Source organism: Oncorhynchus mykiss, chromosome 3, assembly GCF_013265735.2.
Source record: "Oncorhynchus mykiss isolate Arlee chromosome 3, USDA_OmykA_1.1, whole genome shotgun sequence".
Taxonomy (NCBI): Eukaryota; Metazoa; Chordata; class Actinopteri; order Salmoniformes; family Salmonidae; genus Oncorhynchus; species Oncorhynchus mykiss.
In genome coordinates this window covers 9658854-9677833 of record NC_048567.1, presented here as the reverse complement: position 1 = coordinate 9677833, position 18980 = coordinate 9658854, and the positions used below count along the sequence as shown (strand labels likewise).

General features: G+C 49.3%; 1 protein-coding gene across 1 annotated transcript; it reads left to right on the top strand.

The window, feature by feature from the left end:
- Window positions 1–4445: 4445 nt before the first annotated feature.
- Window positions 4446–11972, top strand: LOC118944443 (dual specificity protein kinase CLK2-like). Its single transcript, XM_036963791.1, has 6 exons — window positions 4446–4570; window positions 4683–4849; window positions 5297–5442; window positions 10954–11029; window positions 11109–11191; window positions 11779–11972. Exons 1-6 carry the CDS (start codon window positions 4461–4463, stop codon window positions 11860–11862), a joined length of 666 nt encoding a protein of 221 aa, XP_036819686.1. The 5' UTR covers window positions 4446–4460; the 3' UTR covers window positions 11863–11972.
- Window positions 11973–18980: the final 7008 nt, after the last annotated feature.

The window sequence follows — 18980 nt, the reverse complement described above, 5'->3', positions numbered from 1 at the left end:
GAACATGGTGGTGGAACTGAGAGAGGAGCTGAGGAACATGGTGGTGGAACAGAGTGGAGCTGAGGAACATGGTGGTGGAACAGAGAGAGGAGCTGAGGAACATGGTGGTGGAACTGAGAGAGGAGCTGAGGAACATGGTGGTGGAACAGAGAGTGGAGCTGAGGAACATAGTGGTGGAACTGAGAGTGGAGCTGAGTATCACTAAGACTGAACTGCAGTTCTACAAGAACAAGGTGGAGGAACTGGAGAGAGAGAATACAGGTAAAGTAAGACAGCTGTATCTAATGTGATTACATTGTATTGAATTCAACAGTTTCTTTGTATGATATTGTAGAATTGCAGGCCAGAGTGAGAGCCAGGTTGAGGAGCTGAAGACAGAGCATGCAGGTAATGTAGAGATTTAAAAAGACCGTATGTAAAGAGAATGTTATATTTGGTCCAAATCAGACAAGGAACAGGTTTCCAAAATTGTTCCTATATTAGTAATTTCAGCCCAAGCAGCTACAGGTTGCTGGCTTACACACCAATCTACATGTATAAACACACATGTCCAATGGGACCAGATACAGACACTGAGTCCAACATCACTAACAGACTGCTCCAGTGTCTGGTGGCTTTGAGAGACTGACCGTGTTGATTTATCTGTTATTCCTCTGATGCTGTTGTCTTCAGTGCTCCAGTGAGAGGAGTACATGGACTTTGGTTTGTTCAAGAATGACCAGGGTGTAATGTGGAATGGACAGTACAATAGTCACGGAAGGTGACAGTATCTCTCCAATTCTGGGACTCTAGAACTGGAGAAGGGGGACTTGGTCTACATGCGTCTCCCATCAGGCTAAAGGATCTATGATGATTCAAATAAACACAGCTCCTTCAGTGACTTCCTGCTCTTTCCTATGTGAGATGAACACCACAAAAGCTGTAATAAAAAGTCCAATCTGAAATAAAATGAATGAACGTCTTCTGTTCTGTTGACGTTTGACTGTATTTACTTGGATATAGATGAATGTTATTCAGCTCAGTAGTTTGGGTGGAAGGTAAAGGGTCAGCGTTGGGGGTTAGAGTGGTAATATATTTATTGTATGTAACTACAGACAATGAAATAACCGTCCAGATCAACAGTCAGTTTAACTGACAATTTCAATCAGAAATTGATCAATTACGATGCTAAAGTGAATGTTTGTTTAATGATAACACTAGCAGCCCATTTAGCCTATTAAAGCTATACTGCTCCCATATTGATCTGTTACACCTATCCATCTACTAACCGACATACAGGCCGGTCAGTATCACCAAACACAGACGGCAAACTTTAAAGGTACAATCCTGAGTTTGTGTCAGCCCAACAGCAGCCCACCCACTTGGTTTGGTGTAAAGCTTAGAGATGGGTCTAGTCCTGCTTGGTAACATTATTCCTAAAAAAGTTTCAGAAGTTGCACCTGTGCTTGTAGTGAAGAGATGCACTACATGGCAGTTTGGAACTCAGTAGGGAGTGTTGAAACTGAGGGCAGACACTTTTTACGCGCTACACCCTTCAGCACTCGGCAGTCCCGTTCTGTGAGCTTGTGTGGCCTACCACTTAGCAGCTGAGCTGTTGTTGCTCCTAGACGTTTCCTCTTCACAATAACAGCACTTACAGTTGACCGGGGCGGCTCTAGTAGGGCAGAAATTTGACAAACTGACTTGTTGGAAAGGTAGCATCCTATGACGGTGCCACGTTGAAAGCAGTTCTTTGTGTAGGTGAAGAATATAAATGACTGAGTAATGTGTACATGTTTACGTTCCTCCCTGGTATATCCGGAGAGTTAACTTCCTTGCAATTGCTTGAATAAAATCTTAACTTGAAAATGAGCCCTGCCTGATCCTTGGAACAAGTTTTTCTTCAACAGCATACACAGAGGACAGGTGTAGAAAAGCACTATGCCGGGGTCAAGGAGGTGACAGGAGTGTCAGGGAGGGAAACTAAATATGTCCCTCATACACTCACACACACCTACACTCACACACACTCCACATCTTGATTCTGGTCTCAGGACTTTCCCTGGGGGGTGTGACCAAAGGTTATTGTTAGTGTCTGTCTCATCTCTCTTTTTCTCTCTCTCAATCTCCTGTATGCTTCTCATATCTCTCCTTCCCTATCTACTTTCTCCTTATCTGTCTGTCTCTTTGCTTCTCTGTTCTGTCTTCATCGGTTCATCTAATCTGTCTTTTTCTCATCTTTTTTCATTTGTACTTCACTCTCTTACTTTTGTCTCTTCTCTGCCACTGTCCTTTTGTTTTTGCTGTTTTCTCTTCCCTCTGTTTACTTTGTCTGTTCTGTCTTTCTCACTCTTATATTAGTTCTGTCTTCCTCTGCACTGCTTTTTGCTCTGTCATTAGTTTCTGTCTCCTCTCTTCAGTCATCTTTCCTTTTCCTGTTTCACTGTTTGTGGACTTTATCCTCCCTTCTTCGCTGTCTTCTTTACCTACGCTGTATCTTCCTCTCCCCTCTTTTCCCTTATCTTCTTAATCCCCTCTCTCTGTTCTGAGTTATGGGGAAGACAGAGTTGTACTTTCTGTCTGTAGCTTTCTGGACTGTCTCTGCCTCTCTGTGAGTACCCATCTGCATCTTCCCTCCTCTTCCTCCTCGTCTGCTTCTCTCTCCCATTGTCTCCTTTCCTTCTCTCTCCCATCCCCTCCTTTCCTCTGCTATGCACTGTTCATATGTTCACTGCCTTTTCTTAATGTTTGAATTCATTTAGTTGTGTTTTGTGAAGTTTGATACAGCTCAGTTTTATTCCTGGCAACCCTTCACTCTCTCTACCTGTGTTCTGCCTCTCTACCACAACTCATAGAGAGAAAGTCTGTGTGTGTGTTCATTCAGTCTGTAAGCCACCCTCTAAGTCAGAGAAAGTTGCCCGCTCAGCACTCTCTCTCTTTCTCTCTGGCTCTCTCTTTCTCTCAGCACTCTCTCTCTTTCTCTCTCGCTCCCTCTTTCTCTCAGCACTCTCTCTCTTTCTCTCTGGCTCCCTCTTTCTCTCAGCACTCTCTCTTTCTCTCTGGCTCCCTCTTTCTCTCAGCACTCTCTCTCTTTCTCTCAGCACTCTCTCTCTTTCTCTCTGGCTCCCTCTTTCTCTCAGCACACTCTCTCTTTCTCTCTGGCTCCCTTTCTCTCAGCACTCTCTCTCTTTCTCTCTCGCTCTCTCTTTCTCTCAGCACTCTCTCTCTTTCTCTCTGGCTCCCTCTTTCTCTCAGTACTCTCTCTCTTTCTCTCAGCACTCTCTCTCTTTCTCTCAGCACTCTCTCTCTATCTCTCTGGCTCCCTCTTTCTCTCAGCACTCTCTCTCTTTCTCTCTGGCTCCCTCTTTCTCTCAGCTCTCTTTCTCTCTCTCTCCCTCTTTCTCTCAGCACTCTCTCTCTTTCTCTCTGGCTCCCTCTTTCTCTCAGCACTCTCTCTCTTTCTCTCTGGCTCCCTCTTTCTCTCAGCACTCTCTCTCTTTCTCTCTCGCTCTCTCTTTCTCTCAGCACTCTCTCTCTTTCTCTCTGGCTCCCTCTTTCTCTCAGCACTCTCTCTCTTTCTCTCTCGCTCTCTCTTTCTCTCTCACTCCCTCTTTCTCTCTGCACTCTTTCTCTCTCGCTCTCTCTTTCTCTCAGCACTCTCTTTCTCTCTCACTCTCTCTTTCGCTCAGCACTCTCTCTTTCTCTCTGGCTCCCTCTTTCTCTCAGCACTCTTTCTCCTTGTGATGTTCTGATATTAATAACAGTCTTAGAATGTAGATGGAAATAGTCACAGAGCTGCTCCATGCAGGCCAGCCAGTCACATGACACTTCTCATTTAGGCCCGTAATACCAGGACAGGACAGGAGAGGGTTTAGGGCTCCACTCTACTGTATGTACAGATAACATAGTCCACTACTGATATAGTCCACTAGTGCATACTCTGTTTAAGTGCAGTTCAGTTCACCAGTTCAGTTCCAGGTGGCAGTCCCAAGTCATTACATTCATCAGGAATGGACTGTTTTCTTAAAGAGTTAGGAGGAGCCTGTGGAATTGGATAACATCATCGGGGGCTTGCAACACTAGTCCTCAGCTTACAAGCATTTTAGATTATTAAGCAGCTGTTATGTCAGCTGTGTGTGTGTGTGTGTTATTGAGAGGTCCAGTCCAACTATGCTGATGACTTTTGCCCTGTTGTCCCCTCCTCTAAACCCTTGACCCCTGACCTCTGACCCCTAGCGGAGCAGCAGTGGGGGGCCAGGGAAGAACGAGAAGGACCCTGACGATGGTCACCTGGCCTACCAGAATGGAGACGTTCTACAAGAGAGATGTAGGCTATGTTTACCTTCTCATCTACTAGTCCCTCCCCCTATCCCTCCCACTATCCTCTAGTCTTCACACATTGAAAAGACAGGATAGGTGAATGTTTTCGAGCCCTCTCATAAAAGAGACTCCTCTACTTCCCAGTCTTTAATTGAATCCCCATGCCTCCATCTCTGAAGATCATTAAGAACATGGAGAAGTACAGACAAGCTGCTAAACTGGAGATCAATGTCCTGGAGAAAATCAACGAGAAAGACCCACACAACAAACAGTACGGAGTCTGATGAACCAGTAGAAAGTTTGAGAAGTTGTTTCCCTCACCTTCTGTGGCTTTCTCTTTACTTCTCTCGCCCCCCCCCCCCCCCCCCCCCTCTCGCTCTCAGTCAATGTGTTCAGATGCTGGACTGGTTTGACTACCATGGTCATGTGTGTATCTCCATGGAGCTGCTAGCCCTCAGCACTTTTGACTTCCTGAAGGAGAACAACTTCCTGCCGTACTGTATGGATCACATCCGCCAGATGGCCTACCAGATCTGCCTCGCTGTCAACTGTGAGTGTGTCACACACATATATGTATGCCCATGTGCATGCTGGCAGCTCTCCAGAACCAGGGTTGGTGGTGACTACTTCCATAGACTATGACATTACTTACCAGGGATTGTTTCGTGTCTGGTATTGGTCTCTTTGACCAGAAGAGGGCGCTGGTTAATTGATGTAGCTCAGTCTACAAGCCTAAAACTCAACTCTGGGCGTCAAAGTCAGTTCCACTGCTTTTTTCATTGTTCCCCTCTAATCAGGAACTGATTTAGAGCAATTAAGTATCAGGTAGAAGAGAAAAGCAGCAGGCTCCGGACCTCGTAGGGTCAGAGTTGAATACCGCTGGTCTACTACATGCTGTAGAGGAACTATGGGCAGCAAGTGCAACGCTGGGCAGTTTCACCTTGGCTGTCCAGGTATTATCATGATGGATGCATGGTTTATCTGTTTCCCTCTGCAGTTCTCCATATCAACAAGCTGACCCACACTGACCTCAAACCTGAGAACATCCTGTTTGTCAACTCTGACTACACCATCACTTACAACGCTGAGAAGGTGAGAGGGAGGGGGAGGGCTTCCTTCATCACTCTCTTCTTTACCTACGCTGTATCTGGGTGTTTCTCCTTTGGGAAAAAGACCATCCTCTGTCCTCTCTCCTCTGTCCTCTCTCATCTGTGACCCGTAAACCGATGAGTGGTCGAGGAGTGTGTCAATTTATTAGTAGGCAAAGAAGAGTGTTGTCCCCTCCTCGATAGCCACTTTTCATTGAGGATACTCATGTCTACAGTATCCTACTGCAGAAGAGTTTTGACATCTGCCACACCCCATTTGAAGTATACCACACCCCATTTGAAACATACCACACCCCATTTGAAACATACCACACCCCATTTGAAACATACCACACCCCATTTGAAATATACCACACCCCATTTGAAATATACCACACCCCATTTGCAATATACCACACCCCATTTGAAATATACCACACCCCCTTTGAAATATACCACACCCCATTTGAAACATACCACACCCCATTTGAAGTATACCACACCCCATTTGAAACATACCACACCCCATTTGAAACATACCACACCCCCTTTGAAATATATATAAAAACATGCACACTTTTAAAAACAATATGCTACGTATTGTTTTAACCATAAACTGTTTTGCATCTTAATTTGTTTTGATCACTTTAAACATTTATTTTGGGATCCACCCCTGTAAACGTCATTTGAGTGGAGAAGGACCGTCTCATTTCAACCAAGCACATTTTCATCCACGGTCACTCTCCTTGCCGATTATCCTAGATTAACTTTTACCTTTTTCAAAATGAGGCGAGAGAGGACATTACTTACCAGGACGAAGGATAGAGGATGGAGGATAGAGGGCGGAGGATAGAGGGCAGGGGGTTAGAGGGCAGGGGGTTAGAGGGCGGAGGATAGAGGGCGGAGGATGGAGGACGGAGGAGAGAGGACATTACTTACCAGGACGAAGGATAGAGGATGGAGGATAGAGGGCGGAGGATAGAGGGCAGGGGGTTAGAGGGCGGAGGATAGAGGGCGGAGGATAGAGGACGGAGGAGAGAGGACATTACTTACCAGGACGGAGGATAGAGGACGGAGGATAGAGGATGGAGGATAGAGGGCGGAGGATAGAGGGCGGAGGATAGAGGGCAGGGGGTTAGAGGGCGGAGGATAGAGGGCGGAGGATAGAGGACGGAGGAGAGAGGACATTACTTACCAGGACGGAGGATAGAGGATGGAGGATAGAGGACGGAGGATAGAGGGCAGGGGGTTAGAGGGCGGAGGATAGATGACGGAGGAGAGAGGACGGAGGAGAGAGAGGACGGAGGAGAGAGGACGGAGGAGAGAGGGCGGAGGAGAGAGAGGACGGAGGAGAGAGGACGGAGGAGAGAGGACGGAGGATAGATGACGGAGGAGAGAGGACGGAGGAGAGAGAGGACGGAGGAGAGAGGGCGGAGGAGAGAGGGCGGAGGAGAGAGGACGGAGGAGAGAGAGGACGGAGGAGAGAGGACGGAGGAGAGAGGGCGGAGGAGAGAGGACGGAGGATAGAGGGCGGAGGAGAGAGGACGGAGGATAGAGGACGAAGGACGAAGGACAGAGGACGGAGGAGAGAGGGCGGAGGAGAGAGGACGGAGGATAGAGGACGAAGGACGAAGGACAGAGGACGGAGGAGAGAGGGCGGAGGATAGAGGACGAAGGGCGGAGGACAGAGGACGGAGGGCGGAGGAGAGAGGGCGGAGGATAGAGGACGAAGGACAGAGGGCGGAAGACAGAGGACGAAGGACAGAGGGCGGAGGACAGAGGATAGAGGGCGGAGGATAGAGGACAGAGGAGAGAGGACATTACTTACCAGGACGAAGGATAGAGGATGGAGGATAGAGGGCGGAGGATAGAGGGCAGGGGGTTAGAGGGCGGAGGATAGAGGGCGGAGGATAGAGGACGGAGGAGAGAGGACATTACTTACCAGGACGGAGGATAGAGGACGGAGGATAGAGGATGGAGGATAGAGGGCGGAGGATAGAGGGCAGGGGGTTAGAGGGCGGAGGATAGAGGGCGGAGGATAGAGGACGGAGGAGAGAGGACATTACTTACCAGGACGGAGGATAGAGGATGGAGGAGAGAGGACGGAGGATAGAGGGCAGGGGGTTAGAGGGCGGAGGATAGATGACGGAGGAGAGAGGACGGAGGAGAGAGAGGACGGAGGAGAGAGGACGGAGGAGAGAGGGCGGAGGAGAGAGAGGACGGAGGAGAGAGGACGGAGGAGAGAGGACGGAGGATAGATGACGGAGGAGAGAGGACGGAGGAGAGAGAGGACGGAGGAGAGAGGGCGGAGGAGAGAGGACGGAGGAGAGAGGGCGGAGGAGAGAGGGCGGAGGAGAGAGGACGGAGGAGAGAGAGGACGGAGGAGAGAGGACGGAGGAGAGAGAGGACGGAGGAGAGAGGACGGAGGATAGATGACGGAGGAGAGAGGACGGAGGAGAGAGAGGACGGAGGAGAGAGGGCGGAGGAGAGAGGACGGAGGAGAGAGAGGACGGAGGAGAGAGGACGGAGGAGAGAGGGCGGAGGAGAGAGGACGGAGGATAGAGGGCGGAGGAGAGAGGACGGAGTATAGAGGACGAAGGACGAAGGACAGAGGACGGAGGAGAGAGGGCGGAGGAGAGAGGACGGAGGATAGAGGACGAAGGACGAAGGACAGAGGACGGAGGAGAGAGGGCGGAGGAGAGAGGGCGGAGGATAGAGGACGAAGGGCGGAGGACAGAGGACGGAGGGCGGAGGAGAGAGGGCGGAGGATAGAGGACGAAGGACAGAGGGCGGAAGACAGAGGACGAAGGACAGAGGGCGGAGGACAGAGGACGAAGGACAGAGGGCGGAGGATAGAGGACAAAGGACAGAGGGCGGAGGATAGAGGACGAAGGAGAGAGGACGGAGGATAGAGGATGGAGGATAGAGGACGAAGGAGAGAGGGCGGAGGATAGAGGACGAAGGAGAGAGGGCGGAGGATAGAGGACGAAGGAGAGAGGGCGGAGGATAGAGGACGAAGGAGAAAGGGCGGAGGATAGAGGACGAAGGAGAGAGGACGGAGGATAGAGGACGAAGGAGAGAGGAGGGAGGATAGAGGACGAAGGAGAGCGGGTGGAGGATAGAGGACGAAGGAGAGAGGACGGTGGATAGTGGACGGTGGATAGTGGACGGAGGATAGAGGACTGAGGATAGTGGATGCAGAAGGTGAGCATATCTAATTGATAAAATGCCTGTATCTTCCTTTCCCCTCCTTTCTTCTTGTCTTCTTCTTTCTCTCCCCCTCTCTCTCTCTGTCCCCCCCTCTCTCTGTGTCCCTCCTCTCTCTCTCTGTCCCCCCCTCTCTCTCTCTGTCCCCCCCTCTCTCTCTGTCCCCCCCCTCTCTCTGGCCCCCCTCTCTCTCTCTGTCCCCCCCTCTCTCTCTCTGTCCCCCCTCTCTCTCTCTGCCCCCCCCTCTCTCTGGCCCCCCTCTCTCTCTCTGTCCCCCCCTCTCTCTCTCTGTCCCCCCCTCTCTCTCTGCCCCCACCCTCTCTCTCTGTCCCCCCCTCTCTCTCTCTGTCCCCCCCTCTCTCTCTCTGTCCCCCCCTCTCTCTCTGTCCCCCCCTCTCTCTCTCTCTGTCCTCCCCCTCTCTCTCTGTCCCCCCCTCTCTCTCTGTCCCCCCCTTTCTCTCTCTCTGCCCCCCCCTCTCTCTCTCTCTGTCCCCCCCTCTCTCTCTCTCTGTCCCCCCCTCTCTCTCTGTCCCCCCCTTTCTCTCTCTCTGTCCTCCCCCTCTCTCTCTGTCCCTCCCTCTCTCTCTCTCTCTCCGCCCCCCCTTCTCTCTCTGTCCCCCCTTTCTCTCTGTCCCCCTCTCTCTCTGTCCCCCTCTCTCTCTGTCCCCCCCTCTCTCTCTGTCCCTCCCTCTCTCTCTCTCTCTGGATACAACAGTAAAGCTGGTGGATTTTGGCAGTTCCACGTTTGACCACAAACACCACAGCACCATCATACAGTGCCTTGCGAAAGTATTCGGCCCCCTTGAACTTTGCGACCTTTTGCCACATTTCAGGCTTCAAACATAAAGATATAAAACTGTATTTTTTTTGTGAAGAATCAACAACAAGTGGGACACAATCATGAAGTGGAATGACATTTATTGGATATTTCAAACTTTTTTAACAAATCAAAAACTGAAAAATTGGGCGTGCAAAATTATTCAGCCCCCTTAAGTTAATACTTTGTAGCGCCACCTTTTGCTGCGATTACAGCTGTAAGTCGCTTGGGGTATGTCTCTATCAGTTTTGCACATCGAGAGACTGACATTTTTTCCCATTCCTCCTTGCAAAACAGCTCGAGCTCAGTGAGGTTGGATGGAGAGCATTTGTGAACAGCAGTTTTCAGTTCTTTCCACAGATTCTCAATTGGATTCAGGTCTGGACTTTGACTTGGCCATTCTAACACCTGGATATGTTTATTTTTTAACCATTCCATTGTAGATTTTGCTTTATGTTTTGGATCATTGTCTTGTTGGAAGACAAATCTCCATCCCAGTCTCAGGTCTTTTGCAGACTCCATCAGGTTTTCTTCCAGAATGGTCCTGTATTTGGCTCCATCCATCTTCCCATCAATTTTAACCATCTTCCCTGTCCCTGCTGAAGAAAAGCAGGCCCAAACCATGATGCTGCCACCACCATGTTTGACAGTGGGGATGGTGTGTTCAGCTGTGTTGCTTTTACGCCAAACATAACGTTTTGCATTGTTGCCAAAAAGTTCCATTTTGGTTTCATCTGACCAGAGCACCTTCTTCCACATGTTTGGTGTGTCTCCCAGGTGGCTTGTGGCAAACTTTAAACAACACTTTTTATGGATATCTTTAAGAAATGGCTTTCTTCTTGCCACTCTTCCATAAAGGCCAGATTTGTGCAATATACGACTGATTGTTGTCCTATGGACAGAGTCTCCCACCTCAGCTGTAGATCTCTGCAGTTCATCCAGAGTGATCATGGGCCTCTTGGCTGCATCTCTGATCAGTCTTCTCCTTGTATGAGCTGAAAGTTTAGAGGGACGGCCAGGTCTTGGTAGATTTGCAGTGGTCTGATACTCCTTCCATTTCAATATTATCGCTTGCACAGTGCTCCTTGGGATGTTTAAAACTTGGGAAATCTTTTTGTATCCAAATCCGGCTTTAAACTTCTTCACAACAGTATCTCGGACCTGCCTGGTGTGTTCCTTGTTCTTCAGGATGCTCTCTGCGCTTTTAACAGACCTCTGAGACTATCACAGTGCAGGTGCATTTATACGGAGACTTGATTACACACAGGTGGATTGTATTTATCATCATTAGTCATTTAGGTCAACATTGGATCATTCAGAGATCCTCACTGAACTTCTGGAGAGAGTTTTCTGCACTGAAAGTAAAGGGGCTGAATAATTTTGCACGCCCAATTTTTCAGTTTTTGATTTGTTAAAAAAGTTTGAAATATCCAATAAATGTCGTTCCACTTCATGATTGTGTCCCACTTGTTGTTGATTCTTCACAAAAAAATACAGTTTTATGTCTTTATGTTTGAAGCCTGAAATGTGTCAAAAGGTCGCAAAGTTCAAGGGGGCCGAATACTTTCGCAAGGCACTGTATCTACACGCCACTACCGCGCTCCTGAAGTTATTCTGGGTAACCTACACACATCACTATCACACACTCTAATCTTGGACTATTGGCTAGCTGAACATTTGTTACTGTTCCAACTCAGAGCTGGGCTGGAGTCATCCGTGTGATGTCTGGAGTATCGGCTGCATCCTGTTTGAGTACTATGAAGGCTTCACCCTATATCAGGTACTGTGTGGACGTGTGTGTGTGGACATGTTTAACTATACTTGTGGGCACCAGAAGTCCCTACAAGAATAGTAAACAAACAAACATTTGACCAACTGGGGACATTTTGTTAGCCCCCACAACGTCAAATGCTATTTCTAGGGGGTTTAGGATTAGAGTTAGGGTTAGGGTTAGGAGTTAGGGTTAGGATTTAGGGTTAGTTTTAGGGTTATGAGCTAGGGTTAGGGTTAGGGGTTAGAGTTAGGGTTAGAGTTAGGGTTAGATTTAGAGTTAGAGTTAGGGTTAGGGTTAGAGTTAGAGTTAGGGTTAGGTTAGAGTTAGAGTTAGGGTTAGTTTTAGGGTTATGGGTTAGGATTAAGGTTAGTGTTAAAGTTAGGTTTTGGGGATAGGGTTAAAGTAAGGGTTAGAGTTACGGTTAAGGGTTAGGGGTTAGGGAAAACAGGATGTTGAATAGGACTGAATTGTGTGTCCCCACAATGTTAGTTACAAAAGACTATGTGTGTGTTTGTTGTTTGTGTGATACAAGTGAAAGTTAACTAAGTTGGGAGTTTATAGCTTCTGCTGACCAGTGTTTGTGTTTGTCTCAGACCCATGACAACCAGGAGCACCTGGCCATGATGGAGAGAGTACGGGGACCTCTCCCCTCTACGATGATCTGCAAGACCAGATAACACATGATGACAGTTACACACACACACATACACACTCCTCACAGACACACATACACACTCCTCATAGACACACATACACACTCCTCACAGACACACATACACACTCCTCACAGACACACATACACACTCCTCATAGACACACATACACACTCCTCATAGACACACATACACACTCCTCATAGACACACATACACACTCCTCATAGACACACATACACACTCCTCACAGACACACATACACACTCCTCATAGACACACATACACACTCCTCATAGACACACATACACACTCCTCACAGACACACATACACAGTCCTCACAGACACACATACACAGTCCTCACAGACACACATACACACTCCTCATAGACACACATACACACTCCTCACAGACACACATACACACTCCTCACAGACACACATACACACTGCTCATAGACACACATACACACTCCTCACAGACACACATACACACTTCTCATAGACATACATACACACTCCTCATAGACACACATACACACTCCTCACAGACACACATACACACTCCTCATAGACACACATACACACTCCTCATAAACACACATACACACTCCTCACAGACACACATACACACTCCTCACAGACACACATACACACTCCTCATAGACACACATACACACTCTTCACAGACACACATACACACTCCTCACAGACACACATACACACTCCTCATAGACACACATACACACTCCTCATAGACACACATACACACTCCTCACAGACACACATACACACTCCTCATAGACGCACATACACACTCCTCATAGACACAAATACACACTCCTCATAGACACACATATACACTCCTCACAGACACACATACACACTCCTCACAGACACACATACACACCTCACAGACACACATACACACTCCTCATAGACACACATACACACTCCTCATAGACACACATACACACTCCTCACAGACACACATACACACTCCTCACAGACACACATACACACTCCTCACAGACACACATACACACTCCTCACAGACACACATACACACTCCTCATAGACACACATACACACTCCTCATAGACACACATACACATACACACTCCTCACAGACACACATACACACTCCTCACAGACACACATACACACTCCTCATAGACACACATACACACTCCTCATAGACACACATACACACTCCTCATAGACACACATACACACTCCTCACAGACACACATACACACTCCTCACAGACACACATACACACTCCTCACAGACACACATACACACTCCTCACAGACGCACATGCACACTCCTCATAGACACACATACACACTCCTCACAGACACACATACACACTCCTCACAGACACACATACACACCTCACAGACACACATACACACTCCTCATAGACACACATACACACTCCTCATAGACACACATACACACTCCTCATAGACACACATACACACATACACACTCCTCACAGACACACATACACACTCCTCACAGACACACATACACACTCCTCATAGACACACATACACATACACACTCCTCACAGACACACATACACACTCCTCACAGACACACATACACACTCCTCATAGACACACATACACACTCCTCATAGACACACATACACACTCCTCATAGACACACATACACACTCCTCACAGACACACATACACACTCCTCACAGACACACATACACACTCCTCACAGACACACATACACACTCCTCACAGACGCACATACACACTCCTCACAGACACACATACACACTCCTCACAGACACACATACACACTCCTCACAGACACACATACACACTCCTCATAGACACACATACACACTCCTCACATACACACTCCTCATAGACACACATACACACTCCTCACAGACACACATACACACTCCTCACAGACACAAATACACACTCCTCACAGACACAAATACACACTCCTCACAGACACACATACACACTCCTCACAGACACAAATACACACTCCTCACAGACACAAATACACACTCCTCACAGACACAAATACACACTCCTCATAGACACACATACACACTCCTCACAGACACAAATACACACTCCTCACAGACACAAATACACACTCCTCACAGACACAAATACACACTCCTCACAGACACAAATACACACTCCTCACAGTATCCTTCTCCACCTTTAACATAAAACATGGAATGGAGAGAGTCTGTCACTTCTGTATGCTCATGTGTTTGAGTGTGTTTGAGTGTGTGAAGCTCACAGGGGAAGCACATGTGTGTTTCCCATGTCTCTGTGTGTCTTGTCAGTGAGAGCAGTCTCAGACTGAGTCATGGTAATTCACACACACTAACATTAGACAGCCCTGTTATTGTACTGGTCTGAAAGGAATGACCTTAGCACATCCCTGACCTGTGCGTGTGTATGAGAGAGAAAGAGGGAGAAACAGAGTGTGTGTGTGCGTGCGTGCGTGCGTGCGTGTGTGTGCGTGCGTGTGTGCGTGCGTGCGTGCGTGTGTGTGTGTGTGTGTGTGTGTGTGTGTGTGTGTGTGTGTGTGTGTGTGTGTGTTCTGGTCAGGCTGGCCGCCCTTCACATGCTGGACACTGATCCACAGTGGAATCCCTTAAGAAGCTCAGGCAGCAGTGCTCCTGGAAGCTCCAACACACATACACCACAGGAGGTTGGTGGTACCTTAACTGGGGAGGACAGGCTCGTGGTAATGTCTGGAGCGGAATACGGGGAATGGTATCAAATACATTAAACACCTGGTTTCCATTTGTCTGTTCCAGCCATTATTATGAGCCGTCCTCCCCTCAGCAGCCTCCACTGACATACACACTTTACACCCTGCTAACCGTCCACCTTCCTCCTGGCTATAAATGGACTCAATACCACTCCTGACCTACTGGACTCCTTAATGTCTTGCTGTCCCATGTGTCCCTGTACTCTGTCTTACCCCCCTCACCAGCCCCCCCAGACCCCCCACCCTCCTTATGTTTGCTTGAGGTTTTTTGTCATTTTCTGTCTGCTGTCTCTGTTTCTCTCTTCTTGATTTCTCTGTTGTCTCTTGTCTTATTATTATTATTATGTTGTTGTTGTTTTGTAATGTGTGTTGTGACTTTGTTAAATGCACTTTAAATAAATTCAGATTTAATTCGATTTTTTTACAAACACATTACACAGTTTGTATAACATCTATCTTTATCATGAAAGATCCCATGTAACTACTATTCTCCTCACAGTAGTTTCTAAGTATTATGTCCCTCTAAAGACACTGTAGTGTCCCTACCCAGCATCTGTGTGGTACATTGAAAGGTGTTAACGTTGCCCGTTGACTTATCTCACCCTCTGTGGCAGTAGGATGTCGTCAGTTTCAAATTTCTCCCCCAACAGGTATAATTATTGAAGAGCTGGTCCTAAATCTGTGCATAAGGATCTGTGACAGAAGGGCTGTGGGCTCTCTCCTCCATCTCGTTAAGGAATTAATGGTGTCCTCATCTGTCACAAACCAAGGCCCAGGGGGTTGGAGGTGAAGAGGGGGGAGGGAGAGGGGAGAGGGGAGTGGAGAAGGGAGAAGGGAGAGGGGGAGGGGAGAGGGGAGGTTGGATTGACTGGGAGATGGCGAACCTTGAGGGCCCCACACACACACTCTCTCCCTCCATTCCCCATGTCCTGTCTAATATGTCCTGGCTGAGCTTGAACTGTACAGATCTACTATCTTAATTTCATCACTATGTTGAGGCAGAGCATCTTCATGCGCAGGAAATGCAAACTTGTAGTGTGTTCAAGGTTTAAAAAGGCTTCTAAAGTTTGTAATTCCCATTTAAATATGTCAGATTTGATTTGCCCTAATGTCCAATGTATTAATCCCTACAAAAGTGTCCATTAATTATATAATACCACATAATAACTCACATTTCCTGATGCTGCAGGATCATTTTCCTGCTGTGAGAAACTGGTCAAATGAAGATACTGTAGCAATTCCTGATGCTGCAGGAGAAGATGAATGGACACCAAGCCAAACAGCTGGCCACCTGATGTACTTCTCAGGGTTCTGTCACATCTTTATGTCTCCTTTCGTTGTGTTTTTAGTTTGTGTAATGTTATAGACACACACATCTACCCATACACACACCTACACACACATACTCGTGTGCATTCCTGTCACACATCCTAGCATGCCTGGCACTAGCCACACGGCTAGTAAACCAGACTGTCTGTGTCCTGACAGCTACTCTTTCTGTCCGTCTCACAACAGACCTGAGATAAACAGCGGTCATATCTCTTCTTTCACTGCTCTCTACTCCCTCACCATCCCTCCATCCATACCTCCATCCATCCCTCCATCCCTCCCATCCCTCCATTCCTCACCATCCCTGCATCCCTCCCATACCTCCATCCCCCATCCCTCCATCCCTCCCATACCTCCATCCTCCATCCATCCCTCCCATCCCTCCATCCATCCCTGCATCCCTCCCATACCTCCATCCCCCACCCCTCCATTCATCCCTCCATCCCTCCCATACCGCCATCCCCAATCCCTCCATCCCTCCCATACCTCCATCCCCCATCCCTCCATCCATCCCTCCATCCCACCCATACCTCCATCCCTCCCATACCTCCATCCATCCCTGCATCCCTCCCATACCTCCATCCCTCCCATACCTCCATCCATCCCTGCATCCCTCCCATACCTCCATCCCCCATACCTCCATCCATCCCTCCATCCCTCCCATACCTCCATCCTCCATCCATCCCTCCCATCCCTCCAGCCATCCCTGCATCCCTCCCATACCTCCATCCCCCATCCCTCCATCCATCCCTCCATCCCTCATCCCTCCATCCCTCCCATAACTCCGTCCCTCCCATCCATCCAGCCCTCCATCCCTCCCATCCCTCCATCCCTCCATCCCCCATCCCTCCATCTGTACCTCCAGCCCTCCATCCTTCCCATACCTCCATCCCTCCCATACCTCCATCCCTCCATCCCCCATCCCTCCATCTGTACCTCCATCCCTCCCATCCCTCCATCCCTCCATCCGCCATCCCTCCATCTGTACCTCCATCCCTCCCATCCCTCCTTCCCATCCATCCCTCCCATACCTCCCATCCCTCCATGCCTCCATCCCTTCCATCCCTCCCATCCCTCCATCTGTCCCTCCATCCCTCATCCCTCCATACCTCCATCCCTCCCATACCTCCATCCCCCATCCCTCCATCCCTCCCATACCTCCGTCCCTCCCATCCCTCCTTCCCATCCCTCCATCCCTCCCATCCCTCCATCCCTCCATCCCTCCCATCCCTCCATCCCTCCAGCCCTCCATACCTCCATCCCTCCCATCCCTCCAGCCCTCCATACCTCCATACCTCCTCCCCTCCATCTGTCCCTCCATCCCTCCCATACCTCCATCCCCCATCCCTCCATCCCTCCCATACCTCCGTCCCTCCCATCCCTCCTTCCAATTCATCCCTCCATCCCTCCCATCCCTCCATACCTCCTTCCCTCCATCCCTCCTCCCCTCCATCTGTACCTCCATACCTCCTTCCCTCCATCCTTCCTCCCCTCCATCCCTCCCATCCCTCCATACCTCCTCCCCTCCATCCCTACACCCCTCCTCTTCTCCATCCCTCCACCCCTCCTCCCCTCCATCTGTCCCTCCATCCCTCCCATCCCTCCATACCTCCTCCCCTCCATCCCTCCTCCGCTTTATCTGTACCTCCATCCCTCCCATCCCTCCATCCCTCCTCCCCTCCATCTGTACCTCCATCCCTCCATACCTCCATCTGTATCTCCATCCCTCCATCCCGCCCATCCCTCCATCCCTCCATCCCTCCATCTGTACCTCCATCCCTCCCTTTCCATCACCTGTTCTCTCTATCTGCTGTGTCTGAGTACCTGGAATGACTTGCCCTGTCAGTCTCAGGTGGTTTACATAGGAAAACAATTGGGGAAACGGCTGCAGAGTGCACACTGTTATGTTTCCAAGCCTGTTGAAGATCCATAATGGTTGAAGTGGTGCTGTTTGAGACTAGAACAGAATCTAGAGTATGAGAAGACATTGTCCTTTTTCCTCATTCCCGCCCCTTTTGCTGGATGGTCTTCAGATCAGTATGTAGTAACTACTGTCTTTTGCTCTGAACACAGACTGCTGTCTCATACTGACAGACTGACTTTCCCTCACGCCATATATCTCTCTCTGTCTGCCTCTATATTCCCGTACATCCATCTCCCATTATCTACTGAACTCAGAGCCCTTCCATCCATCTGGCCTGTCTTAAACCTCCACCGTCATCCTGATCACAGCTGGTTAAACCTGATCGAAGATCACTTTGTCTTTCTGCCTTCTAATGGTTGGAGATTGGGTATTGGGATTGCATAAACAGATCCCAGACCTGAGATAAACAGGGGTCATATCTCTTCTTTCACTGCTCTCTACTCCCTCACCATCCCTCCATCCATCCCTCCATCCATCCCTCCATCCATTCCTCCCATCCCTCCATCCATACCTCCATCCCTCCCATACCTCCATCCCTCTATCCCTCCATCCATACCTCCATACCTCCATCCCTCCCATCCCTCCATCCATCCCTCCCATACCTCTATCCCTCCCATACCTCCATCCATCCCTCCATCCCTCCCATCCCTCCATTCCTCACCATCCCTCCATCCATCCCTGCATCCCTCCCATACCTCCATCCCCCATCCTTCCATCCCTCCCATCCCTCCATCCCCCATCCCTCCATCTGTACCTCCATCCCTCCCATTCCTCCATCCCTCCATCCGCCATCCCTCCATCTGTACCTCCATCCCTCCCATCCCTCCTTCCCATCCATCCCTCACATACCTCCCATCCCTCCATCCCTCCCATGCCTCCATCCCTTCCATCCCTCCCATCCCTCCATCTGTCCCTCCATCCCTCCCATCCCTCCATACCTCCATCCCTCCCATACCTCCATCCCTCCATCCCTCCCATACCTCCGCCCCTCCCATCCCTCCTTCCCATCCATCCCTCCATCGCTCCCATACCTCCATCCCTCCCATACCTCCCATCCCTCCATCCCTCCATCCCTCCCATGCCTCCATACCTCCATCCCTCCCATCCCTCCAGCCCTCCA